Source organism: Balearica regulorum, chromosome 1, assembly GCF_011004875.1.
Source record: "Balearica regulorum gibbericeps isolate bBalReg1 chromosome 1, bBalReg1.pri, whole genome shotgun sequence".
Lineage (NCBI taxonomy): Eukaryota > Metazoa > Chordata > Aves > Gruiformes > Gruidae > Balearica > Balearica regulorum.
Window position 1 is genome coordinate 146,053,781 of NC_046184.1, and position 26,472 is coordinate 146,080,252.

At 41.1% G+C, this 26,472-nt stretch overlaps 1 protein-coding gene across 3 annotated transcripts in view; it reads right to left on the bottom strand.

Moving 5' to 3' along the window:
* CNGA3 (cyclic nucleotide gated channel subunit alpha 3) overlaps positions 1–24,150 on the bottom strand; it is a 38,318-nt gene extending 14,168 nt beyond the window's left edge. The window contains exons 1-5 of one of the 3 annotated variants that reach the window (XM_075737651.1): positions 23,947–24,150; positions 13,755–13,886; positions 5,658–5,774; positions 2,764–2,943; positions 1,035–1,088 (exon numbers count right to left, since the gene is read on the bottom strand). In XM_075737651.1, coding sequence (XP_075593766.1) covers positions 1,035–1,088; positions 2,764–2,943; positions 5,658–5,774; positions 13,755–13,855 — 452 coding nt within the window. In that variant the 5' untranslated portion in view covers positions 13,856–13,886; positions 23,947–24,150. The remainder of the gene's footprint in view (positions 1–1,034; positions 1,089–2,763; positions 2,944–5,657; positions 5,775–13,754; positions 13,887–23,946) is intronic. The other 2 variants (XM_075737635.1, XM_075737643.1) reach the window with 2 other exon arrangements.
* Between the last annotated feature and the right edge of the window lie 2,322 nt (positions 24,151–26,472).

The window sequence follows — 26,472 nt, forward strand, 5'->3', positions numbered from 1 at the left end:
TTTAATAAAACTTACGCAAACCAAACCAAAACGTTGCTTCAGGAGCAGGAAGACCTCTTGTTGAGGTATGTGCACAAAGGTTTTGCAGCATCATTTAAAATGTACAGTTTGAGCCAGTCCGTGATGGAACTATTTGCAGAAAAACCCAAGAGTTTCCTAAAACTATTTCTGACATAATCAGAAGCTGTCCTGATTATTTTTAATTGTTGTTTTCATCTGGAAAGCAATGAAAAAAAATTAACTATCATCATGTGTGAGAACAGGTCTGCTGCTGGATGCCACAGAGCAGATACATCCTCAGCTGTGGTCTAAGACATGCAACAAACATTGGGGTCGGGTGATCTTAAATTCCAGGAGCTCTTCAACTTTTCAAGAGATTTCTCTTTGGTGTAACACACTGAAATAGCTTGTCAAATATATAAAATAGACTCCAAAGGACAGCTTGTGTCAGAGCTTCTGTTGCAATGCAAGCCTTGTTACGGTGCCTGTCACTCTCTCTACATCTACACAAACAATATCTGCTGAACTGAAACACACATTTTAAAAAGACAGCTAGTTTTCATTTAGATTGCACACATGCATCTTTTCTTGGTACTCTGATCAGTATCCACTTCTCATTTGACAACCTGAAATTTTTGGGGCACTTGATTTGCAAAAAGGAACTAGGATGTCAAAACAGGAAAATCACTATTAGAAAGTCAATACATGAATCTCATTTAAAAACTGAAGAATTAATAAATCAATTGGCAATGCAGCAAAATCAGCCAGCTGAACTAGAGGAGGTAGGGACTAAATGTTTAATCAAATTCACTCCTTGAGAGGTAAGGGTAACTTCAGACAAAAAGAAGTTCACAGGGAGCAGGAAGGATGCTTCTCATACTAAGAAAACTAGATCTTCCTTTAGAATTAAACTATATTCTTAGGAAAGGCTTAGGAAGAGATAAGGACTTTATACTACAAATGTTACTAGGCCGGAAAGGGAAAAAGAGAAGGAGCTAGTAGTAGAAAGGTGTTTGGAAGTTATCAGTACTTACTCTTCGTTGGTGTTGTTGCTATAGTTGACATTAAACCTGGCCAAGGGCCAGTGACTGCCGCAAGTTAAATAAAACACATTAAAGAGTGTAAAGACTGCTGGTATTTCATACACGTGTTTACCAACATGACGGACTGATTTACTAGCTTCTCACATACGCACTGATAAGATTAGGAAGGTCAACTTTGACTGCAGTGATAAGCCCCTTTGCATAACTATTTCAAGGCACCAGTTTCTTTTTACCATGTGCTTAGCATACACATTTGTGATCACATCTGATGTCTGAAGCTTGTTCTCAGGCATATTAGTGCATGGCAATATGCATCTCACTATTCTTAGCCCTGGACTTATTTGGCTACTATTTCAAGCTTTCTTCAATCCTTTCAAGTCTTCTTCACAGATGTAGTGCCAAGGCTTGTGGATAAGTAACAAGCATCATTGCTGCAGAATTAAGCCTTCATGATAGAACAACTGGGAGTTGCTGTCATGCGGCAACAGTGTAAAACAGAGAAGGCAAGGATGGGTGTTCCCAAATTCACTTCTAATAGCCTTATACAGAGGTTTGTTGGCCCAGGATCAGTGTTGTCCTCTCTAATTACTTCAAATCTGCAGTTGCTACTGATACAGATGTCTGAAAAATCAGACAACAATCTGGCTAATTACTTCAAATCTGCAGTTGCTACTGATACAGATGTCTGAAAAATCAGACAACAATCTGGCTAATTCAAGAAAATACACTTTTGAGCTGAATTTCTAAGGAGTAGATCAAGTGAAGATAATAAGGCTGTGTTGGACCACCATAAATCAAGGTAACCTGTGTCATGCATAGCCCTTCAAAGGCTCTTGCTTTAATCTGAATGACTAGCTGAGATTTTGAAACAAATCAACCTATTACTTGCTTACCTACCAATCTTTAACTAAGCACAAAAATATGGGAGTCTATGCTTCAAAGCATAATGCCAAACAGAAAGTCAACTTTTGTCTTGGGACTTTATTTTCCTCTTTAACTGGAGTTAAATTTAAAACTTTGTATCATATATTTATAAAGTAATAATAACTCATCAAGTCAAAAGACTATAAACACATAAAGGTTTCTCTGGCAAGCCTCTGTTGTTTTATTGGAAAAAAATTAACATAAAACATTAATACAATGCCTTCCATACCCTAGACTAAGTATATGCTAATAAGTCAGCAGTGGAAAGATTTTCTCATTCCTGCATCAGAAGTCTTCTGTAACATTAACAGCTAAACTCCTGAGTAGGTGTAACAAAGCAATGACATATTTTGCACAACTGCTTGTTTGGAGTTTCCTAACACTCGCAGATAATGTGCGTAACATTAATGTCCTGAAAAGCCACAACTAGCAACATTCTAAATTCTTGATATAAAAATTGCATTCATTCTCAATAGAGAGGAATTTAGCAACATCAAGTTGCACGGGTAGCATATGCTAAAATTCCAGTTCTGAGAAACGATTCTGTCTGAAGCAGCATAATCAAAATCCTTTACTTGAAGATCTTTGCCACACTGCATTTGAGTGGGAAAGAGAAAGCCTGCTGAAAGCCGTAACACTTCAGTTATGCAAAGATTCCTCGGCAGCATTAGATACTCTGTTCATCTCCCATGCTAAGCTCCTTACCCTCTTCTTAAAATAAAACTTACATCCTAATCACCAAGAAAATACCATAACCTCAGTCGTCTTCCTTTAAAGTATAAACACATCTTCTTACCTGTTTACTCCCCCAGGCCGCTCACGGATACCCAGAAAGGAGCGGATATTACTTTGCCTACTGGACACCTCTATGAGCTCTGGCCCTCGGAACCGCTCTAGGAAAGAATCAGGTCTTTGGTCTTCATGGTGCAAATGTCTTGCGGCCCATGACCTCACAGATACAACAAATCGTGATAGCCTGCATGGAACAGACATACGACATTGACTGAACCAGACAAGAACATCAGATGGGTTAAAACATCCCCACAAACAGTAGCCCAGGAGGATTTTTCTCCACTTCTCCACCTGCCACGAAATTAAACTTGATGAATTAACTGTATGAACCCAGTCACTTTCCACAATTTTATACATCACCTTTTGCAGTGGATTGGGAAAGTATTTCACACATCATTTCCTAGTCCACTGTACCAGCACCACAGGAGCAACAGAAGAATATTCTTGCCGAGTGGGGGCAAACCAAGTGGTTGGGGTACGGCAGTTGACATCTGACAAATGTCTGACATTATGTGATAATGGGGGAAATCTCGACTGACAGAATTAGGAAATAAAAAATACTCACAGGATCACATGCTCAAGGGCTGGTACACACAGTGGAAACAAAAGCTGAATAGTTGGTATGGGAGGATGGACTTTGAAATAAGGAATGATAAAAATTCAGCCACTTTCCCTGTGATTTGAATGTCTGTCTGCAGACATATTAATTGTCTATCAAATATAAACCTGCCTACCACATAGGAAGCACTATTTCTCCATCCTAAATTTCTAGCAGAGCACTGAAATAAGCAAAAAATCATGACAATGTAATTATTTTATCATTGTATCATGTATCTTTTTCTCTACCCACTAATTCACATTACAAACCCTTACAATATTTTCTGTCAAAGGCCAAAAGGAAATGTTTCTGAAAAAATTAAAATAATGGAGATTGAAATCTACAAAAGTGATTATATTTATTACCCACGCAATATATGGTATTATTTCCTATCAGCAGTCTAGTTCAGACAAAAGTCGTGTTCAGTCAGGTTTCCCAAACTTTGGCCTTGACGACAGCATAATGAAATCCTGAACAATGCTTAACTTCTAACAGAGACCTTGGGCTACTCAAGGAAATCTCTTTACATTCTCTCTGCATCAGCTAGTATTACATATGCTCAGAATCCACAAAGAGGTTGATATCAACAATTTAAATCTTATGGTAAAGTACATCTGCCTCTTGATTGCAGTTCTCAAGGGCCTAACTACACCTCCTCATAGATCTTGCCCAGGTTTTCTTACCCTGCAATAAAAAGGACAAAAAAGGCAGGAATAATATCATATATCGGAAATTAGAAAAAGCTACTTCTAGTTCTTTTGTGCTGTACCAAGATAGCATCATATAAATCATCTAAATTTCCAACAAGTAAAAGAATTCAAAGCCTAGCAAGAACGCAAAAGAAAAGCAAAGCTCCGCATAAAAGTCTGAGATTATTTAATAGATTCCTCACTCTATTCAAAAAAAGCTGCATAAAATTAAGCTACAGAACTTTTCTCTGTAGCAGAACTCAGCTTTCACATAAGGAGTGGTATGGAAAACTACTAATATGGATGTTCTTACTTACATTAGAAAATGAAGCATTTTGATGAGACCTGTTAGTTAAGGAGCAAACAGATTTTACCAAGTAAGATTGGGAGTCTCTCTATTTGAACAAAATAGAATTTCCAGATTTCTGCCATGCTATATATTTTCACTTTTTTGTCCTTTATATCTCAAAGTAAGATAGCGAAGTCCATCAGATGCTGTTGACTTAGGCCCCTGAGAATGTGCATTCAAGAGGCACGGTATGTAAACATTACTTAAATTGCTAAGAATTTGTGTTTTCATCACAGGCTTCCTTGTATATTCAGAGCATAAGTAACGGTAGCTACACACGTGTAATTCAAACTATCCTGAAAAAGGTAAAGAACAATATAGACAAAGATCAAAAAGGAAGTTCTCAATATTAGTTTATATATTCATGTGCTTTATGTTTACACAGAACACACACCTATAAGTATTTTCCACCTAAAACCAACTTCTTGTAGACTTTGTAATCTACATGCAGTGGTGTCACTATCTGACAACCAAACAGGGAAATACAAGTTTATTCTTCACTATCCAAAAGGCTGAAGTGTAAACAACACTCTAGTTTTATAATAATTTTTTTCTTTACTCTTTGAAACACACTATGCTTAAACTGAGTATGGTCTGTACTGTGTGTAACAATGGTATCTGAAGACAGAGCTCTGCAGTGTCAGCTGGAAATATTTAAAGCAGAGGCAATAATTTTTTGAAGCTCCACTTCAGGTTTATGTTTAAGTTCCAGTAAAGTAAATGACTTAAGCAAATAGTTGACTTGAATTTTGCTGATTAAGGCTCCCAATCCATGATAATTATAACTGAATTCTAAAAACTGAAACTCTTGCACTCCCAGCACCAGAGCTCCTGTCTCCTCCCTTGCCAGAGCCATCTACCAAGAAGGGAACAATAATTATGTCTCATTTGATAGGAAACAAACACCACATCAGCTGTCAGCCAGAACCAAACTCTTACCCATTTACTTCACAGACTGACCTCACTCAGCATTCAATATATTTTCAGATCTGATCATGTAAAAATAATATTATTTTTTTAATTCAGACTAATTTGTGTAAGCTCATTCAGCACCTCTAGGATTCTACTAAGGTTTTTATTAGCAATAAGTGATGAGTTCAGAATTGAGCAGCTTCTGTTATTTTTTTATAGACTTTCTTCAGCTGGACTCCATCTATGTTCTTGGGAAACTGATGGTTCTTCTTATCTTGCCTCCAAATTGTGATCAGTCTCTTTCAACAAGTTAAACTTAATACTGGAAATGGTATTAGTTAGCACGTTACCTTGCCATTGCTCCCCTGCCTGTGAATGAGCTCGTCTGGGATTCAGATAGATGTCTTGCTTCCACAGAAATGACTCTCTGCAGTTCTGAAGACGCATCCTCACACAGTGAATGAGTTCTGCAAAAGCAAATTTTTTTTAAGAATTCCGTATAGCATCCAGCAGACTTCCCCCCATCTGATTCTTTCCACATCAGGAAACAATGCATCAAATCATTCTATTCCTAGTAATATGGCATACATTTGACAAACATAGAGCTAAGCCTATATTCCTACTTTTCTGGAGCCATCCAACGTGAGATGAAGTCAGTGGAGGCTCTGCCATCTGTTCCAGCAAGCTCAGAAGCTGATTCCTTACTGGTCAGTACTACTCTGGTGTGCAGATACACAATTATGGGAAGCATGTTTTCTACTCTAACACTTCCTGTAAGGCATCGGCAGCTTTCCTTCAACATGGAGTTCATCCTCAGGGGTCTTTAATGCGACTGCCCACTGCTTTTTTCAATGTTGTTCTCCTAGATGTTGTCTGGGTATAACAGTCTGGAATTTCTACCAATGCAGTTCCTTTTTATGACTCAAAAGCAAATACACATCTCTTTTTGCTTTCGCTCTTGCTTGGATTGAAAAGGAAAATGGTGATTTTACAGTAGTTAGTCCTGAGCAGCACCACTGCTGATCTTACCAGCCTGTTGCCACCAGCTGCACAACTACAGGCCTAATGCTGCTCCCTTCGTAACTGAAACTTCACCTATTGCAGAGCAAAACAGGCTACAGATCTTCAGAGCTGCTCTGGCAGCGATGAGAGGAGGCACCTCATGCTACTGCCACGTACAGAAAACACTGCAACAGCCCAACTGCACACGACTGCACATACCGATTATAATGTTAACCTACGTGCAGTCTGCCAACTCCCATAAGTTCCTGTAATTGCAAGACTACTTATTAGCACTGAAATGATTAGCATTTGAGAAAAATAGATGAAATTTTAGCCTCATCTTTCAGTAAGGGAGTTTTCAAATTGACTTCACTGGAACCTGGACTTTACCAGGGCTCACTCTGGATTTTTTTATAAAACTCCTAGCGTTTTCTCTGTTTTTCATTCTTTAGTAGTCACTTTTACAAGATTTTGTCACATCCATTAAGGATCACTTTTTCCCCCTTCGTAATGCAAAGAAGAACTCTCACATGACTCTCTTAATCTGTATTGCCAGGCAAACACTGACTATAATGATATTTGCAGTATCTCCATAAGAGCTGGTAACAGCATTTTGAATGTTCACAAAAGGATAATTAGCAACTCAATTTTTTGTGTACTCACAGCTGAGAATTAGAACTTTATTATTTCTACACAAAGAACCGTGCTTAAAAAGATAGGTCCTGCCACTCCCAGAATTGTCATCTTGTTAACTGCTTTCTTCTTCTCTTCTAATAAGTAGACACCAACAGACACTTCTTAATATTAAAAAAAAACCAACCTTTTATGACCTAGTTGATGTTGTACGTGATGAGAATACTGTGGATGCCAAAGTTAACATGGCTTCAAGGAAAGAAGGAACAAACTCATGGAACAGAAATCCATGACGGATTACCAGATACACAGAGCCTGCCTTCAGCTCAACCAGTCTCCTGAGCTGGATGCTGGGAGAGTAGTAGAGGAAAGTATGTTGAAGACACTTGCAGTGTGCCCATTATTTTTTCTTTTTCCTGAAGCATCTGCCTACAGACCTGCTGGAGAAAGGATACTGGACTAGTCAGTCTTTCAGACTGCACTGCTATGGCTAGTTTTAAGTCCTTTTATTCCTTTTTACAGAAAAACATATACTTTGTGTGATCTTAGACAGCAATAAATTCTAATACTGCTACCTCTGTTCTTACTTACCAATTATTACTATTTCTGAGCCCTGAAAACACATTTTTAAAAGGAGATACTGGGAGTTCTTAGAAAATAACTTAAAGCGTCACAATTCAGATATGAAAAAAAAAAATTGTATTTTGCAGAAATAGATAGCCTTTCATGGAGGCTTAAGCCAGTATTTTTTATTTCACATTTGGATAGATTAGAAGTCTGTGTTCAATCAGTGACTCTGATGAGTATCTCACTAAGTTGCAGTAACTCAACTACTTTTAGTGACTGTACATGAAGTTATTATATTTGCTCTAAATATACATAATTAAATATAAGGGTGACAAAATAAGCTAGTGACTAATAATACAGAAAACAAAGTAAACATGGATTAAAATGCTCTAGGTATCCTTCCAAGTCGAATTTAAAAAAGAAAAAAAGAATATCAGAGTGCATTCTTTATCAGTCTAAGAAAAACCCACACAGAGGCCAGATGCAGGAAATCAGGCCAATCAGACTTTTTGTGAAGTCTCAGAAGGAGATCTATTTCAATTTTATTAGCCTCTGTAAGCAGACTGAAATGCAATGTTCTATTTTGATATGTGTGCTAGAGAGCCAAGCAGGAGTTGAAAATTGCTATCCAAAATGCAGTTAACTACCCTTCTTATTTCTTTTTTGCAAACTTTTGTTAGTCCCAGTCTCCTTTATTACTGACATTGTTGTGTTTGGGCGTCTGCTGACAATAAATAAAAGGCTAAGAATGAAGAGCTCAGCTTTATTTTGAGTAGATGCCTAGGAAGGCAATGCAGAATAGTGCAGAGAGAGCTGAGTGAGCTCTGAACAAGCTGGATCAGGTATGAAAAGCAATTCTGCCCTACCAGCTCCACTTATCAGCACAGAGTCATACTTGCTAAGTACATCATCTGTCAAGTGCTTCGTGTGCATGATCACCACTTTCATGCTCCTCAGCAGTGCAGAAAGCTGTGCTCCACTGTCCCTACACAGATGCACTCATGTGCGTCTCTAACAGTGAGAGCTTTACCAACTGTCTGTCCTCTTGCTAGCAGTAGCTACAGAGCAGTTAATGGCACCCTCTACAACCCAAAGTTTTCAATCTAGGGTATGGCTTTTGGTGTCCGGAGCCAGAAGTATGTTGAATAAATGTTTTAATCTAATCTAGGTGAAAGAAACTGGCATGCTTAATGTGACCTGATCTGAACACCTTCCAATCTGATCCAGAGTACCATAAAACAAATTCAAAATTTCAAATTATTTAAATTACTTTCTGGTCAGATTCTTACAAATAAGTGATCAGACACACTCACTGAAAAATTTGTATTCTGTAGGAATAAAAAGGCAAAACTCTCGGACTCAACTGCTGGAATCGAATTGGGTGGATTATGATCTCAACTAGTGAAATTTTGAAGTTTATATTTTTATTTGGGTTGCTTGACTTTTTAAGAAACAATTATCTGATTACTCTATATGTGCATCAAGAATTTCTAGGTTTATGCTATAACTAAATATAATAATTTGTAAATAAATTCAAGTTTACCTTACAAAATAGTTATAGATACAACATGTGTAGATAACTCAGGAAAACCAAAATCATTTTGTGGAAACATTACTAAAGTGCTTGCATTTCACTTTTACAAATACAGCTTATGTGTATCTGCAACAGGATCAGAAAATAATACACGAAGGACTCCACCAGGCGACTCTTACGAAAGCACTTGTCGAATATTACACAGCAATCACAAATGTATTCCACTTTAATTCACACGAATGCTGTGGTGGGTTGACCCTGGCTGGGGGCCAGATGCCCACCAGAGCTTCTCTATCACTCCCCTCCTTCACTAGACAGAGGAGAAAAAAGTATAACAGAAAGCTTATGGGTCGAGATAAGGACAGGGAGAGATCACTCACTAATTATCGTCACGAGCAAAACAGACTGAACTTAGAGAGGGAATTCATCTAATTTATCACTAAGCAAAACAGAGCAGAGGAATGAGAAATAAAACCAAAATCTTAAAACACCTCCCCCCACCCCTCCCATCTTCCTGGGCTCAACTTCACTCCCGGCTTCAACCTCCTCCCCCCTCAGTGGCACAGGGGGACGGGGAATGGGGGTTATGGTCAGTTCATCACATGTTGTTTCTGCCGCTTCTTCGTCCTCAGGGGAAGGACTCCTCTCATCGTTCCCCTGCTCCAGCATGGGGTCCCTCTCACGGGAGACAGTCCTTCACGAACTTCTCCAACGTGAGTCCCTCCCACGGGCTACAGTCCATCACAAACTGCTCCAGCATGGGTCTCTCCCATGGGGTGCAGACCTTCAGGAGCAGACTGCTCCAGCGTGGGGTCCCCCACGGGGTCACAAGTCCTGCCAGCAAACCTGCTCTGGCGCGGGCTCCTGTCTCCGCAGGGCCACAGGTCCTACCAGGAGCTTGCTCCAGTGTGGGCTTCCCACGGGGCCACAGCCTCCTTCAGGTGTCTCCACCTGCTCTGGCATGGGGTCCTCCACAGGCTGCAGGTGGAATCTCTACACCCCCTCATCCTTCCTCCATGGGCTGCAGGGGGACAGCCACCAGCCACCATGGTCTTCACCACAGGCTGCAGGGGGATCTCTGCTCCGGCGCCTGGAGCACCTCCTGCCCCTCCTTCTGCACTGACCTTGGTGTCTGCAGAGTTTCTTACATCTTCTCACTCCTCTCTCCAGCTGCAAAAGCTCTCCCTAACTGGTTTTTTCCCTTCTTAAATATGTTATCACAGGGGCGCTGATGGGCTCGGCCTTGGCCAGCGGCGGGTCCGTCTTGGAGCCGGCTGGCATTGGCTCTATCAGACACAGGGGAAGCTTCTGGCAGCTTCTCACAGAAGCCACCCCTGTAGCCCACCACCGCTACCAAAACCTTGCCACGCAAACCCAACACAAATGCAAATCAAAAGTCTAAATCTAAAATGAAGTCTTCCTTCCATTATCGTAAGTCCCTATTACAAAAATCATATACTCATTCCTGACTTTCCTCAACCCTGTTCAGATAATACAAGAGGCCTTATTTGTCAGCTGGCTTTATATTGATGCAGAGGGACAGTTACAGATGGAGCTTTTGATGTAACACCCTCAATGTGCGTGGCATAGTTTTTACTTTATTTTTCTTTTAAGATAGACTCATTCCCATCTGAACTCCGTAAACTTGTTTGGTATCTGCAGCAAAACAGTAACCACTGCCATTACTATCCCAGGGTGTTACACGGTCTGAAATCAACATGAGAAGAAAATATGCAGTGTGCCAAGAAATAGAGAGCAGGTTACAAAGCAGAAATATCAGCAGATGATTGTGCCTCCTTGGGTTATGCTGAAAAATATTTTATTTCTATGGGGGTAGCAATGTCACTGTATCTTAGAGAAAACTCACTGACACTGAGGTTTCTGCTCCATGCCTCGTCAGCTCTCTAAAGACCAATTTATTCCCATGCTTCTGAGATATTTAGCAGAGTAAGCTCTGGAAAGGATATTTACATCAGCACCTACTCTGTACCTGTCCCTTGCCTTGACTTAATTTGGCTCTAAATTTGCGCAAAGACCTTCAAGCAAACTCTAGAAGACCATTTTCACCTAAAATGTATGCAAATAACCCAGAATTTTCATTTAGTAGTACTTGTTTTGAAGTTCTGATCAGTTAAACAGGAATTGCTGAAGACCTTTTGAGTAATGACTATAAGCCAGACTTCAAGGGCAGGATTTGTCTCCAGATGGCAGTGATCTAAATTAGGGTGTCTAATATAAGCCGAGTATCTGAGTTCCCATTATATTCAATTGTCATCCTAGGGCTTGATCCAGTTGCCTCAATATAGCAGTCCAGTACCATTTGGAACACCTCAAAATACTTTATCTGACCTCTCCAGAGCACACAGGTCTTACCTTACATCCACTAGCCCCAACTAAATGCTTCAGATACTCCATGGTATCTCAAATAGCTTTAGATGCCTATTTTAGGCAACTAAATACCTCTCATAATTAGCACAGCCAAACGAGCCTGAAGAGTTATTCAACTTCAGGGTAAGCCAAACAGTTCCCTAGGCACCACTATTGGTACTGACTACGTCTCCACTGATGACAGCAAGAACTTATAGACACCTACTCACAGAAATACACTGAAATCCAGATGTCTACGAGCCACAGCTGAATCCTACTTCCAACTTGTAGATAGCCAAACTGTGTCTATAAGCTAATGTGCTGTCTCTCCTATTCGAGCTGTTTCTATACAGAGTCTGGATTTTAAAAATGAAGACTCATTTGTTATTTTTTGTATTGTTGATTTTTGAAATGGACCAACTTTATAGCACACTACACTAAAAGAATATGGGCACATGAATCACCTACTCTAGCATCATAGAGAATGACAGTTTAAAGATCACCAGCACCTTTCTGTTAACTGTTTCAGTAAATGCTTTTCCTTGATAATACTTCATTCCACAGCAGAAAAGCACTTAAGCACATCCTTAGCAGTAAGCATAAATTTAACACCCATTGACTTTATGGAGAACTAAGTAATGTGCTTAATTGCTTTGTTGAACTATAGCCAACAGGAGTTGGAGGAAGATAAAGGCAAAGGAGAAATGCTGCTACTCTAGAAAAACTGGGTTTTTTCCCCAATGTCTACAGTTGTATATTTTGCTACAAGACAAAGAAGAGCTAAGATTTTGGATGGGATCTGTCGTTTGGTATGGGCATATTCTAAACCAAATCCGAATTTAAAAAATTGTATCAGAATTCTTTGAATGGTATTACAAAGTTATTGTCTATACTTAGTAGCAATCGCTTCAGCAATCCAAAAACCTTAAATATGAGATCTCTTTTACAGAGTGAGAGTGGATCTTTCTACTCACCTATGAACTCCTGTAATTAACGCTGATAACAGCAAACTTTCTTTTAAATAAATGGTTCTTCAAGACCATCACCATCATGATAAAGTGCAAGTCATGTTTCATGTCATAACCAAGTCATTGCCTCTGGAACTGCGGATGACTGCAGTGATTTAATTCTACATTTAAACCTTTATAACCACACTCTCACATCCCTGCCATTAATTCCATTCTATGACCTGCCAATCATTTATATCCTCTACAAAAAGGACATTAAAAAAAAAAAAAAAGAAAGAAAAGGAAGAGGCTAATTTTGTTCTGTGTTTTCCCTGTTTCTGAGATATCACTGTAAATGGAGACAAAGGGACATGGCTCTTGCAAATATCCCTAAGGAGACCATGGGATGGTATAAGTAAGTCAAGCAAGCCATAGTGTGCAGAATAAAAGCAGCTCCATTTTTACTAGGGTAGGCACACCTACATGACTTGTAAGCAAAGCAGAAAGAAAGAAAAAAAAAGACCAATTCAAACAGGACGGGGATCCCATCCATACTAGATGCTAGGGGCATGCAATCCAAAATTATCATAACGCAGGCAGTCCTATCAGCCCAGCAGGATTCTGAGTGCTCTAGTCTGGGTACGCTTTTGAATAGCAAGAGACAATCTGACAAGGTCCACATAGCTGAGATGGTTGACCGTAACAATCCAAAAGCAGAACATTTTTTCCAGTCAATACAGGTGCTGTGGATCATCAGACACTTCCCTGCAGGCCCACCAGAGACAAATGACTGGTACTGTGTAAAATGCAAGTGCAAGCTCACTGGCACATTTTAAACAGACACTTTAAAACTATCAAAACAGAAAAAAGTGAATGTAAAGAAACTGTTACAGTTCCATTGTACAGTGCGAGGCTCTGAAAAGCCAGTATAAAAATGCTGATATTCTTTATACACCACAGATGTTCCCTATCACAGAAACTAGGTGATTTGCAGAGGATACTTTAAAAAAAACAACCAACTTCCTGAGGCTTTTCACTGTATGGCACTGGGAGGATCCTTTTCTCTCCAAATCCCACAGACTCTGTGGGAAGCACAGACCCTGCTATCTGTGTGGCGACTTGAGAAAGAGGTTTCTCCTTATTGAGTTGGTGTATTTCCCACTGGTGTGAAAATGGGATTTCTTCCTGAGGTAATACAGAGTCTGGTTCCAAAACTGCAAGCCATGACAACCTTCCTGTTGCTGTCTCCTCTGTACTTTGAATATACATTATTAAGTCAGTTAAGTGCACTGAGTCAACAATATCATGATATAACACTCCCATAATGCAGAGCTAGAGGAGTGCCGCAAATTACACTGCAATCTGTCCTCTTAACTGTGATGAAAAGAACATATTACCTGATACAGCCATTTTCAAGCCTTTCAATATCTTCATTGGTAGTTCTGACAGACAGTCTGTGCATACCGGGGTAGGAGTGCTGGGTGTTGATTTTTGCCATTTTGCTTTACATACCAACATCTAAATGACAGCTGCAACAGGAAAAAAAAAAAACATTTTGTGAAGGCTGCAAAAGAAATGTGCTCAGTACTTAAAAAGAGCAATTTATTAAAACAATGGAACAGCAAAAAGCAAATTCAACCATTTGAAGAAAAGCCAGTGATACTTAAACACACAATATGATACCTGTTTCTTGATTTACTTGCACTAGACAGAAAAAAGTGCTAATAAATTTGTAACAAAGAAAATTCATCAAGACCAGAGAAAAGGGTTACATGACACTATATTCTTTTTAGTCTCTGGGCTTTCTGAATACCTACACTATCATACCTATTATCCATAGTGAAACTGCATATAAAATCTCATTAGAAGAAGGTTACTGTTAGAAAGCTAACCAAAAAAAAGCTAGGTGACACATGTGCTAGGACAACCCATTCCATTTTAAGTTGATCCCCTTGTGCTAATATTATCTATTTTATGATGAAGCTTTTCATTCTGAAAATGCGTATTAACCAAGCAGATAATTAATGGAATATATCCCTCAGCTTAATATATGTCATGCATTAATTCTATATTATCTAAACTCTGCAGTAAACACAAACTGGGGTTTTTTTCATTTATTTCCATATGTCATTTTTATTATACTGCTTCAAGACAAGCTCTGTTAAGATATTTAGCAGTCTAGCTCCTACAAGATTTAGGATATTGACCTAAATTCCTGATTTGGCCTTCAATGCCTTACCAAACTCATATCACATCTTTCACCTGCAAAAAAAATTTTAAGACTCAACACAAGTGTCTTAAAAATGAGGGACAAAAAGATTTTCAGTGAAAGCTTTGACTTTTGCAATTTTTTATTTTTTTTTTAGGTTTTTTTTAGTTTTGAAACTCCATTCGGGAACTTTCTTTGTTTCAGATATGACCAGATGAAATTCTCTTAGGATCATTCAACTACCTCAGACCATCTACTGTTGCTTTTTCTCCTCTCTCTCACTGACCATACAACATTCACCTTTAGCAGCAAATGAAATACAGATCTTACAGAAACTAACATTCTGCCCTGAATTATTCCTGAAGCAACTCACAATCCATGATTAGGTCTATGTTATGCATCCAGTTTCTTAAAAACCAGATACCCAACTTACCCTCCACTCAACTCCCAGACTAAAGGGAATCATGTAAAACTTTTAAAATTATTTAATATATTTCAAAATGTAAAATAGATTAACTTAATTTTTTCATCCAGAAATAATGAAATGAGTCTAGAAATACCCCTTGGGCATCATTTAACACCTGAAAATCTGGTTAGTATTTCCCATCACTAATTTTACCTCCATGCAGATCAACTGATGTATAACTGTGTCTCACCTTAAACTGAACCCTGTACATACTGGTTAACTTAAGCTTTACTGGGGGAAAAAATGGGCACTTCTATGACACATTGATATAAAAAAATAAAGAGGGATCTTTCAACCCACTCTCAGATTTGAATGTTCGCTCAGAAGAATTAATTCGTAAAGTGCAGATAATTAATGCTAAAAACATAACTACGTATAACAATGTTAAGTGGAGCAGTCTCACAGAATGAATCAATTTTGCCTGTTCAGAAAACATCTGTCAAATTATTTATGTATATCCATTATAAATATCAATCAATATGATTTATTTAAAATGATTCAGCCTTTGAGAGACAAGCACCGTTATTAATAAATTAACCAGCCAAATGAATACGTTTCAAAATAGGTACAATGTCAAAATAACTCATCTCCAGGAAAATTTTTCATAAATCATTTTTTTAGTTATAATTACTACTTCTTACTTTGTAACACAGAATTAGATAGATGACACACAATAGTGCTTAGGTGATTAGCACATTTATTTTGCCATAACAATGAGTATTAAAGTAACTCCCATTTCTCATATATTAATTTAAGCATAATTCAACGTAAGAAGGAAATGTCATTTTCCTTCTGTTATTACTGATTTCTTCAAAGTAAAGCTTAGCAAAATCTGCAAAAGTGGCCTACAATTTACACTCTGTCTCAGTGCCCAGGCTTGAAATTACAAGAGGAGGCTACGATGCAGTAGCCAGGGTGTCACAGCCACTTCATTTAAAAATAGAGCAGCATGCCTCCTGCTGACAAATTGCTGTGCATATACAGAAAGTAAAGCACAGCAGCAAATTGCTTCTTCCTACTAATAGTTGCTCTTGCTGCCTATTTCATTTCCATTGCTTTGAGCTATACTAAGTCTCACGAAAGATAACTTTTAAGAGCAAAGTGGCATGAGCTGCTTGAATTTTACTGCTCTGTATAGACCCTGCTCTCCTATAAAGCTCAGCCAAATGATTTTATTGTGTTTTTAAATCAAAATAGAACTCTCTATCACATTGCAGAAGGGAGGGATAAATTGTCACTCTTCTACTGAACAGCATCATGTATTCCTCATGTACCCTCATTAAACTTCCACTTTATTCTAATGTAAGATTTTAAAAGCCTGATAGTGGGAAAAACAGAATGATTCATAAGATAAGTAACAAAGTATTAACTTTTTTTTCAGGATGTATTTCCAACACAAAGTTAGTACTGAGTTAAGATCTTGACTAGTTCTGCCACCTAACACAACAATAACCCTGTCAGTAGTTCTGGTGACTGACAATCAGACTGATGTCTATCTACAGCAGTTCTTAAACAAGGGTCACCTGGTTTATAATCTCTGACAAAATAACTCTTAAAAACCAGTAAAAGTACAAGATAATAAAAACCTTCTGAAGTCCAGGGATGATGTAAATAATTTGCTACCAACAACATGTAGTATCTCACTGAAAAGACCATTGTTTTTGACCCTGGAGAGTAGTGAACAATGTCTTTCTATATTTCAAACACTGTAGGTGGATTTCCAGAGCTGTCACTTCTGCATCAGTTCCTGAAAGTTTGGTCAAAACCCATGAAGTACAGTATTTCTTTAAACTTCAAACTGAAATGGCTTCTCCAGATGTTACTAATCTCCTGAAATTAGATATTACTAGTCTGGAATTAGACACTACTAACAGATACTGGAATTGGATATTCATAATCTCCTGGAATGGTTTGAGTATGCCAGCAGAGCACTGAATACAGAAACAGTTGTATACCTTATATAGACTTGCAAAAGCTATGCCAATAAAGAAACAAAACAAGTCATAGGATACGAAACCCAACACTATTCTGGATGAAAAACTGCCGCCTTAGAAGACAGAAAGCAAGAACAGAATTAAATGGTCACCTTCACCACCGCAAAAGTTTAAGAACAATATTCCTCAGGGTTCCACAGGAAAATATCTCATTAATTATGCTGATGAAAAGAAGGAGCAGTGAGACAAGAAGATCTCAGGATGGCAAAAAGTACAATGGGCAGGAGAAACAAAAGAGGAGTGCAAGGAACTTCAGGGTGACCCACATCAATTAGATCAATTTCTCAATTTGATGGCTAGTGATCTGCAATGTCAGCAAATGGAAATCAATGAATATTGGTGAAAAAAGCATGTAAACTACTACTTTATATGCTTCCCAATTAACCATATGCTCTCAGAAAGGAAACCTGAACACTACATACATACAGCTCAGTGAAATGCCCTGGTCAGTGCAGGACGGGCTTGCTGACACAATAGCTAACAACGTATATGTGGAAAGTCTTAACAACACAAAGAACACTAAAACTGCTCCATGAAACAACAGTGTGGACTTACCTGGAACACTATTAATCCTTCTCTTAAACAGAAATATACTGCAGAATAAAAGCATGACAAGAATGATGAAGGACATAGAAATGGGAGAGAAAGAAAAACAGGGCTTGCCTGTCTTAGAAAGGCAAAGAATAAGAAGCTATCAAATAAAAATATGTAGGCAAAATTGGTGAGTGACCTTCCTCTCCTTAGCTTGACCTACGAGCTTTCTCCCCTTACTTTCTCCCCTTGGACTGCTGAGGAGGGGGAGTGAGAGAGCGGCTGGGTGGGTGTCTGTTAGCCAGCCAAGGCCAACCCACCATACCACTCTAAACTGCAGTTTGAAACACAAAGCTGACCTCACAAGCAAAAGAGACTGAAATTGGAGAAAATTAATTTAATTCATTGCCAGTCAAAATCGAGTTGCACGGTAAGAAACAAAGACGAAAACATCTCCCCTCCTCTTTTTTCCCCGGATCCAACTTCACTCCTGCAAGCCCAACTCCTCCACCTCCTCCACCCCACCCAGCAGTGCAAGAGGTGGAGAATGGGGGATTGGAGTCAGTCCATGGTGGTTCCTCTCTGATGTTTCTTCCCCCTCACGCCATTCCCCTGCTCCAGTGTGGGTCCTTCCCACAGGCTGCAGTCCTTCACAAACTGTTCCAGTGTGGGTCCACTCCATGGGCTGCAGTCCTTCAGGATAAACCTGCTCCAGTGTGGGTTCTCCATGGGCCATGGTTCCTGTCAGGAGAACTTGTTCCTGCATGGGAATCTCTCCACTGGCTGCAGTTTCTTCAGGAAATATCTGCGTGCTCCACTGTAGGGTCCTCCCCAGTGGATATCTGCTCCAGCATGGTCCTGTTCATGGGCTGCAGGGGAATCTCTGCTCTGGCACCTGGAACAATACCTGCCCCCCTTCTTTGCTGACCTCAGTGTCTGGAGAGCTGTTTCTCACACTTCTTTTTCCCTTCTCACTCCTCACACGCTGCCTGTGCAGCATTCTACCCTTTCTTAAATACATTTTCCCTGCAAGGCACGACTACCTTGGCTGCAGGCCTCAGCCGTGCCCTGCGGTGGGTGGGTTGGAGCCGGCTGGAGCCAGTTGTGTCCAGCATGGGCAGCCCCTGCAGCCCCCCCACAGCCCCTGGGCACCTGTGCCCCATGCAAGTAGGTGTCTGCCTTTTATAAAACCTCTCTTATATTTGAAGTACGCTCTCTGCTCTGAATATTTAAAGCTAGTAATTACACTGAGGGTAAAACTTGAATACCTAAAGGCTGACAAGTCTGATAAATCTTTGTTAGGCACTTAAAACAGGTATTTAGCTCACAAGTGATGTAAGGAGACAGACAGATCAATAGTCCTCTGAGCCTGGATCTAGTTATTCACTTTTAGGCAACCAAATTGGAGAACTGGACCCTTAAAGTATCCTTGTAATTTGTAATTTTCTGGAACTTAGTGATTTATCTTTAAGCACACCAAGTCAAACTATGGAAAACAAAAACTGCCTCAGGTTGAAGAATTATCCAGTGTCGGCAAAACAAAACTTATCTGAAACAATCCTAGCTCTTGAAAGTTTGACATCTTTACCAATGAGTTAAGCAAAATTTTAACATGCTTTCTCACTTAGTATTTCTTTCCTTGCTACAAATTGTACTGACCTGAAAGGGATGAATAATAATTTCGCACTCAAGAATATTGCTTTTCAGTGCATAAATCATTGAGACTGAAACTAGAGCTAAACAAGAAAGATGTATTATCCTACTACAAATGTAACAAATTATATGTTAGTGATAGCTCTCCCTACTCCAAATGCAAATAGTTCATGTACTCTCTTATCCTCTTCCTTTTGGACTCAATAGCAACGGATGTTTTGTGTCAAATTATTTTATATGCACTGTTTGGTATAAAAGATCTGTTTTTTCAAGACAGCCAGTTGTTTGACAACAAATACGATTTCAAGTAACATATGAAAACTGCAGATTCGCATAAGCATTTCCTAATTTTGAAAATCAGGTTCTATTTATCTCTTTATAACATTACAGACTTAGAACTAGAGGTATGAAGGCTGCCGTACCTAAATTTTAGGAGCTCTACTATCCAGTGATTTCCTACACAGAAAAAGGCACACAGAAAATCTGGGACCCAGGAATAAGACACTGAGAAAGAAGCTACATATGCCAGCCGATACGAAATGACTGAAGCTAAAATGGGAGACTGAAAGTAACTGGGCATGTAACTCCAGGCCGAAAGGAGGTGGCACCCAGTTCACAGCCATAACTCCCCCCTTTCTCAAGTCTATCCACCCATGTGCAGCTAATCGCGTTGCGCTTAGGAGCTGCGCATCGAAAATGAGAAACCTCTCAAGTCTGCTTCAATTTAAGCAAGCCAAAAACAGTTTTACCCCTTTCTCCGGAGCCTCCTACCAGTAGTTTATGGGATGTACTCACAGAAACTTTCTGATGGGTTTGCAGTGCTCTGAGAACACATACCAGAGCAGCAGCAGGAATGCCTGTTTTCAGCACCCACTGCAATCTGAACACAGTCAAGGCCTCTGAGCAGCCTCGTGGCCTAGGTTTCAGATAATTTTGCATGTGCTCAGTAGCAAAAAAAAAAAAAAGCCAACACACAGGTACGCATTTAAATATTGCAAATTATATCAAATGTAGGAAGTTGCTGGCTATAGGCTAAGCCACCAAAATTAACTGTGTAGCCTTTCAAACATCTGTGAAAGAAGTTTGAATTCCTATAGTCTTCTCAAGAGCAATGAGAGTTCACATTTGGGCTACTCTAGCTGTTTCTTTCGGGCAGAATATGTTAACTCACCCTAACTTAATTCAGAATTGTTAACAAAACAAATATTAATACTTCTGATATGAAGTAAACATAGTTGTTTATCAAGTAATGATGGCAGATCAGGCTGTTTATACCACCACTTAATATTCTTAAAGCTTATTTATTTAGATTAAAAGGACCACACACAGAAAATATGGCAGAATTAAAAAACACAAACAACAAACCCAGCTTTTCAAGGGGAAATATGTATTACTGTCACAAAGTAAAAGGCAACTTCACATATGATTTTATAATGGATTTTATGTATTTGTGCAGTTGGTAATACACTGTTGTTCTTGAGGCTTTCAACAACATTTTACTTATTGCTATGGAAGCGGTGATAAGCTCCATAGTATCACTTACATCATTTTAGTTAATACATGTTCCAAATCCTCACATAGCCTCTCAGGTTCAACCCTGGTAAGGCTTTGGGATTTATTTTGGGATTTGACCTCCACCTACATGATCCTTGTTACATCACTTTGTAATAGTTGTAGTTCAGCTGTGCGTTATGTATGTTGTGTATGTTTTGCGTGAGTCTGCAGTTCCAATGTATCAACCAGTACAGGCAACAAATGGACTTCAAAGACTGGACACTGGATCTTTGAGCAACTATGTGGTTTGTAGACAAGGTGCAACATTTTTTTTCAATTATTTGGAGGTTTGTAAATTAACCTGCAGATTTAACTCTGGCACACTCTCACGGAAATCAGCTTTGTATAAAGGCCACTGGATCAAGCCCAAGGGGCTGAAAAAATAATAAACAGGTTGCACCACCTTACCCTCATGAATCATTATGTATAACAGTTCAAATCAACAACTCCTAAATCCCATGATCTCTTTTAAAAGTACGCTTTTCAAATTTTATTACTCTCCACTACGTCTTATTGCATTTTTCATAATCTGTGGGCACTGATATCTCCTGAAAATGCACATAATTTATATGCATAGCCTAGTAACCTCAGTACCAAAGATCTGTCAAATAAATACCTTACCTCTCACAGGTACTCCAGGATGTGCACACACAACACTGCATATTCATATATGTATAATTTATAGTTTTAGAAGAAAATGCATATGATTATCCTTCATCCATTTGATGGTTGAGTCCCTGGCACCTTGTAGTAGCAAAATAATCTTTTAAATAAATTGATTTGGACTGAGTTTCCCTTCTACATCTATGAACTATATGGAGCTGTTGGAGAAAGTCCAGAGGAGGGCCATGAAGCTGATCAGAGGGCTGGAGCACCTCTCCTATGAGGACAGGCTGAGAGAGTTGGGGTTGTTCAGCCTGGAGAAAAGAAGGCTCCAGGGAGATCTAATTGTGGCTTTCCAGTACCTGAAGGGGCCTACAGGAAAGATGGAGAGGGACTGTTTCTCAGGGAGTGTAGTGACAGGACAAAGGGTAATGGGTTTAAGCTGAAGGAAGGTAGATTTAAGTTAGATGTTAGGAAGAAATTCTTTACTGTGAGGGCGGTGAGGCACTGGAACAGGTTGCCCAGAGAAGCTGTGGATGCCCCATCCCTGGAAGTGTTCAAGGCCAGGTTGGATGGGGCTTTGGGCAACCTGGTCTAGTGGAGGGTGTCCCTGCCCATGACAGGGGGGTTGGAACTAGGTGATCTTTGAGGTCCCTTCCAACCCAAACCAGTCTTCGATTCTATGATTATTAGTAATGCAGTTCAATTTTCTAAGAGCTTCTAAATTTTTTTGCAGACCATTTTCTATGAATGCATTATTTTTTAGACTGGAAAGTGTTCAGGAGAAACTAGCTGTGTATGTTGAACATAACATTGTAAATTAAAACACAGTAAATTACAAATTACAGTTGACTGGACAACCAAGTCACATCGTGTTCTTTCTGCTGCAAGTACAGGTAAACATGATACAGGTATCCATGTTTCTATACAGCAAATAAGCTCTGTGCAAGGCTTTTGTAACCACTGTCTAAAATTGACCGGTTCTGCCAACATTTATGTCAGTGTATTAATTTGCGAAGGTAACTCTTAAAAGTGAACATAACAAGGGCATGAATACAGCTAACATGCAGCAGGCTTACATTTCTGAATGAGTATCTATGAAATATACATATATGTTTACACATGTGCACATGCATCCACGTGAATGTTACCCATTCAACGTCACTCCCTGCCCACTTTTATGTAAACTATCACAGCCATCCCATTTGGCTAGGGAAGGAAAACACGAGAGGTAACTTGTGTCACGTTTCACGTGCAGTAACAAGGCATTTGACAGCAGAGGATTTAAGAGATGCTAATGAAAAGAGATGGCAACATTGGAGAAGGCTGCCAGATAACGTGCTGAACTGAAATGACAGAGCTTGGGTGCAAATTGGATGACAAAGGCTGGGATGTGCAGAGGTACACAGAAGGCAGAGCTGAGAGATGCTGACATGGAAGGACGTTGTATAATTTTTTAAAGCTGATATGCTCTTCCCTCAAGTCATTCAGTGCTTGTTTACCATGATTACCCTTGCTGATTAGACATCCTGACAGTCCTATTATCATCTGCACTGTATACTTTTCTAATCAGATGGTTTTAGCATGCACACTCAAAGAAAACAACATAAAAATATCAGAGAAAAAAAAAACTGTGCCAACTGAAGGTAAAGTTATGCTATTTCAAAAAATGTAACATCTGAAACTACAATGTAATCAATTGTAACAGTGAAAATTACAGATTTTAAATACAACAGTCCTCATATTGCTTGCTTTGATTGTAACAACTCTGAATCTGGAAAACAAAATGTAACAAAAAGCATCCACTAGTAACCAGTACCAATACCTACATTTAACGTCTTTTCTTCGCAGATTTAAAGTAATGTTCATGTCATTTTTCCTTGTCTTCTTTTGGCTTTTTCCTCTTAGCAAGTGAGCGGACCGTGCATTAGAGAAAGACACTGATTATAGTCATTATTGTATCTTGCCCATTCTTTGGCACACTACGGCCTTGTTTACACTACACAAGTTTTGCAAAATATGTCATATTGCTAAAACCAAGGTCAATTTAGCAGGAGCACCAGGAATTCCAGGAGAGTGATTTCCTTCCAGTGTGCTTGTAGTATTTGCTAGCATTTTCTTTATACTGCGTTTGACAACCTCATGCTTATATTGCAGGCACCAGGCAGCTGAGAACTTAGAGGCACATGGATCAAACTAGCAAAGCAAAGCCTCAGTCATCAGGAGTGGGGCAATTCCACCAGCCCCACTTCTGTATGGACTTGTGTACTGAATCCAGTTTAATTGTGGATATGCAGATCTCTGTGTCAATTAATCAAATGAACGCTTTTCTTTAAAAAAAAAAGAAAAAAAAAGAAAAAAAGAAAAAAGGAGGAAAAAAGGAGAAAAAAGGAGGAAAAAAGGAGAAAAAAGGAAAAAAAGAAAAAAGAAAAAAGAAAAAAAAAAAAAGAGCTTGTAAGTTACGTTTCCATTTCAAGCTTCTGCATTATGGTTTAGAATTGAAGTCGGACACAGGACATGATCCCACTCTCACAAGCGTAACAGAAACGGAGGCTTACTGCCTCCTCTTTCACACTCACCTTGCCACGCTTCCCCCGCAATATCCGAACTGAGAAACTCTCTGTCTGTCCGTCTGTCTGAACGCAGGCTCTTCGGGGCCGTTATCCTTAAGCAACACTGACGGGTAGCGCTGCCCTTCCCCGGCGCGGTTCCGTTCCGGACCCCGCTCCCGGCCCGCGGCGCCGGGAAGCCCCCGCCAGCGGCAGCCCTCCCGGGCGGGGCGGCGCGGCCCGGCCCGGCCCGCCGCCCCTCCGCGCAGCGCGGGTGGATTACAGCCGAAGCCCGGCGCGCCTAAGCCCGGCTCACGGCGAAAAGCAGCTCGGAGGGCTTTGCGATCCTGTTAAGTTCTCGGAGAGGATCAAGACGTCAAAGCAGCTCGGCGGCGCCCCGGCACATTTCTTGCCACGCCGAGGAAAGTTGAGAGCCCTCCGCGGGCAGGCACGGCCGGCCCGGGGCGCTGGCGGGGCGCGGACTCGCAGCCCCGGGCGGCGACGCCGTCCCCCACGCGAAAAGCGACGCGACCCTATGAGGCGGCGGGGGCGGCGGGGTCTCCCGACCCCACGGCGTCCCCCGGCAGCAATACACGCCGCGGCCCCGGGGCACTCACTACCTGCGGGGCGGAGCTGCGCCCGGGCGGCCGCTCATCCCCTCCTCGCTGAGGGGTGGCGGGGTGGGAGCGGGCGCGCAACCCGCCCCAGCCTCAGTCCCTCTCGGCCAGGCGGGGTCCCGTTACCGATGCCATCCGGCTCCCGCCAGTGCCTCCGCGGCTGCCTCAGCTGCCGCCCCGCGATTCACGCCGCGGGGAGAGACCAGGCGGAGCGGGGAGGCTCCGCGGCGTCCTCAGAGGGAGGAGAGCTCCGGGCCGCCAGAAGCAGCCGGCTGCCCGCCGCCCTCCCCTGCCTCCGCGTCCCCCTCCGCAAACCCCGGCTCCTCGCACACGCCGCCCCCTACGCCTTCATCTGCCGCCAGCGGCGGGCGCGGATGCGCCGGTCCCCGCGTGCTGCCCGCCGCACCTGCGTCCCCAACCGCCGCCCCGCGCGAGGGGCCGCCCGTTGAGGGCGGCGGGGCTGAGCGGGGCGGCGGCGGCGCTGGCGGGAGCCGGTTTGGTCGGGTGGGGAGCGGGGCCTCGTCGGGAAGGCGGGTGGGGGACGTGCCGCTGCCAACTGGAAGCGTGTCCGTGTGTATGTGTGTCCCCGGCAGCCGTCAGGGAGCGGATTTCCCTGGGACGGCGGCCTGGTCCCTGCCCCACCGTCCAGTCACGACCTGCCCGAGGGGTACCGTGAGGAGAGAGTACCCCACAGCCGGTCACAGCACCACTGTCGGGACCGACACCTTTTCCTTGATGAGGAGGCGTTTCTTCTCGGTGTACTGCTGAATAGGTTTCTTTTTCAATACTTTGGCTCTCTGTCCCTGCCCTCCTGGAGGGAGCTCACCTTCAGGCTGACTCAGCCTGTGCCAGGCAGCCAGCTTCCTTCATCCTGTCCTGCTGAAGCTCCCCGAAGGCTTTCGCACTCCCCTGAACTTGATCTGTTCAGTTCTGATTCTGCTTTTGGCAGGGTCCTGAAAAGCTGGAAACAAAGACCATGTATGAAAGTGCCATAAAATGATTCTTCAGCTGGAAAAAAGAGTCAGCAAAAGCCATGTCATTCATAACTGAGAGGCCGCTGCTGTTTGCTGCACAATGTCAGTTCAGCTAGATTGAACACAAACATGACACTAGAAATGCATTTAAGTGCTTGGGTTTATGGAGAGGCAGAGAAACTCGCTGCTCTCCCCTCACTAAGGATTATTTTACATGTGAAAGATGAACCACATCACACAACAAGCACTAATGAGAGGAAAAGGCCACGTCTAAAACTGTTAAAACCCCATCAGAACCTCAAGGTCTCTTTCTCACGCAGCTATCAATCACATCGGTGTTCAGTGTAACAGGTTTTTTTGGGGATCGAAACAGAAAAGTCTGGGAAGGCAGAAAGTGTTTGAAGAATATGCTTTTTCTCCTCCTTTCCTGCTGGATTGCCCCCATGGGAAAACTCCAGGCAGCATCCTGGAAGCACTGGTAGGGGAGCTAGCCGACCAGGCTTGTACCAAGTGCCAGGTCGTGTTTATCCCTCAAAAGGCTGAAGCACTGGTTGTTGCACTTTCCAGGTGCTACGTGTCGGTACACACACTTTGCAGGTCCTGCCTTCCTGCTACAAGTTGTACGCCTTGTGCTCGTGTTCTGGTTGGTACGTGAAGGAAGCCTGGGAAGGGAATCCAGGAAAAAGCTGTGGAGATTTCCAAAAGGTCCTAGTTCTGGACAATAAGGGGATCAGGCTGAATTTAAAAAAAAAAAAAAAAATCCACATCTAGAATGCATCACTTTCCAAAGTTTGTCACAATAGTCAGTGGGTTTGGTGTAAGAAAATCTAGAGAAAATACTGTTAAAGTTATATCTTCACAAAACCTTAATTTACCTCCCTTAATCAAAGGGTTAAGTCTCTTAAAATCATTTAAATAATAGAATTAAATCTCTGACAGAAAAAATGTTTCATAAAGCAAAAAGT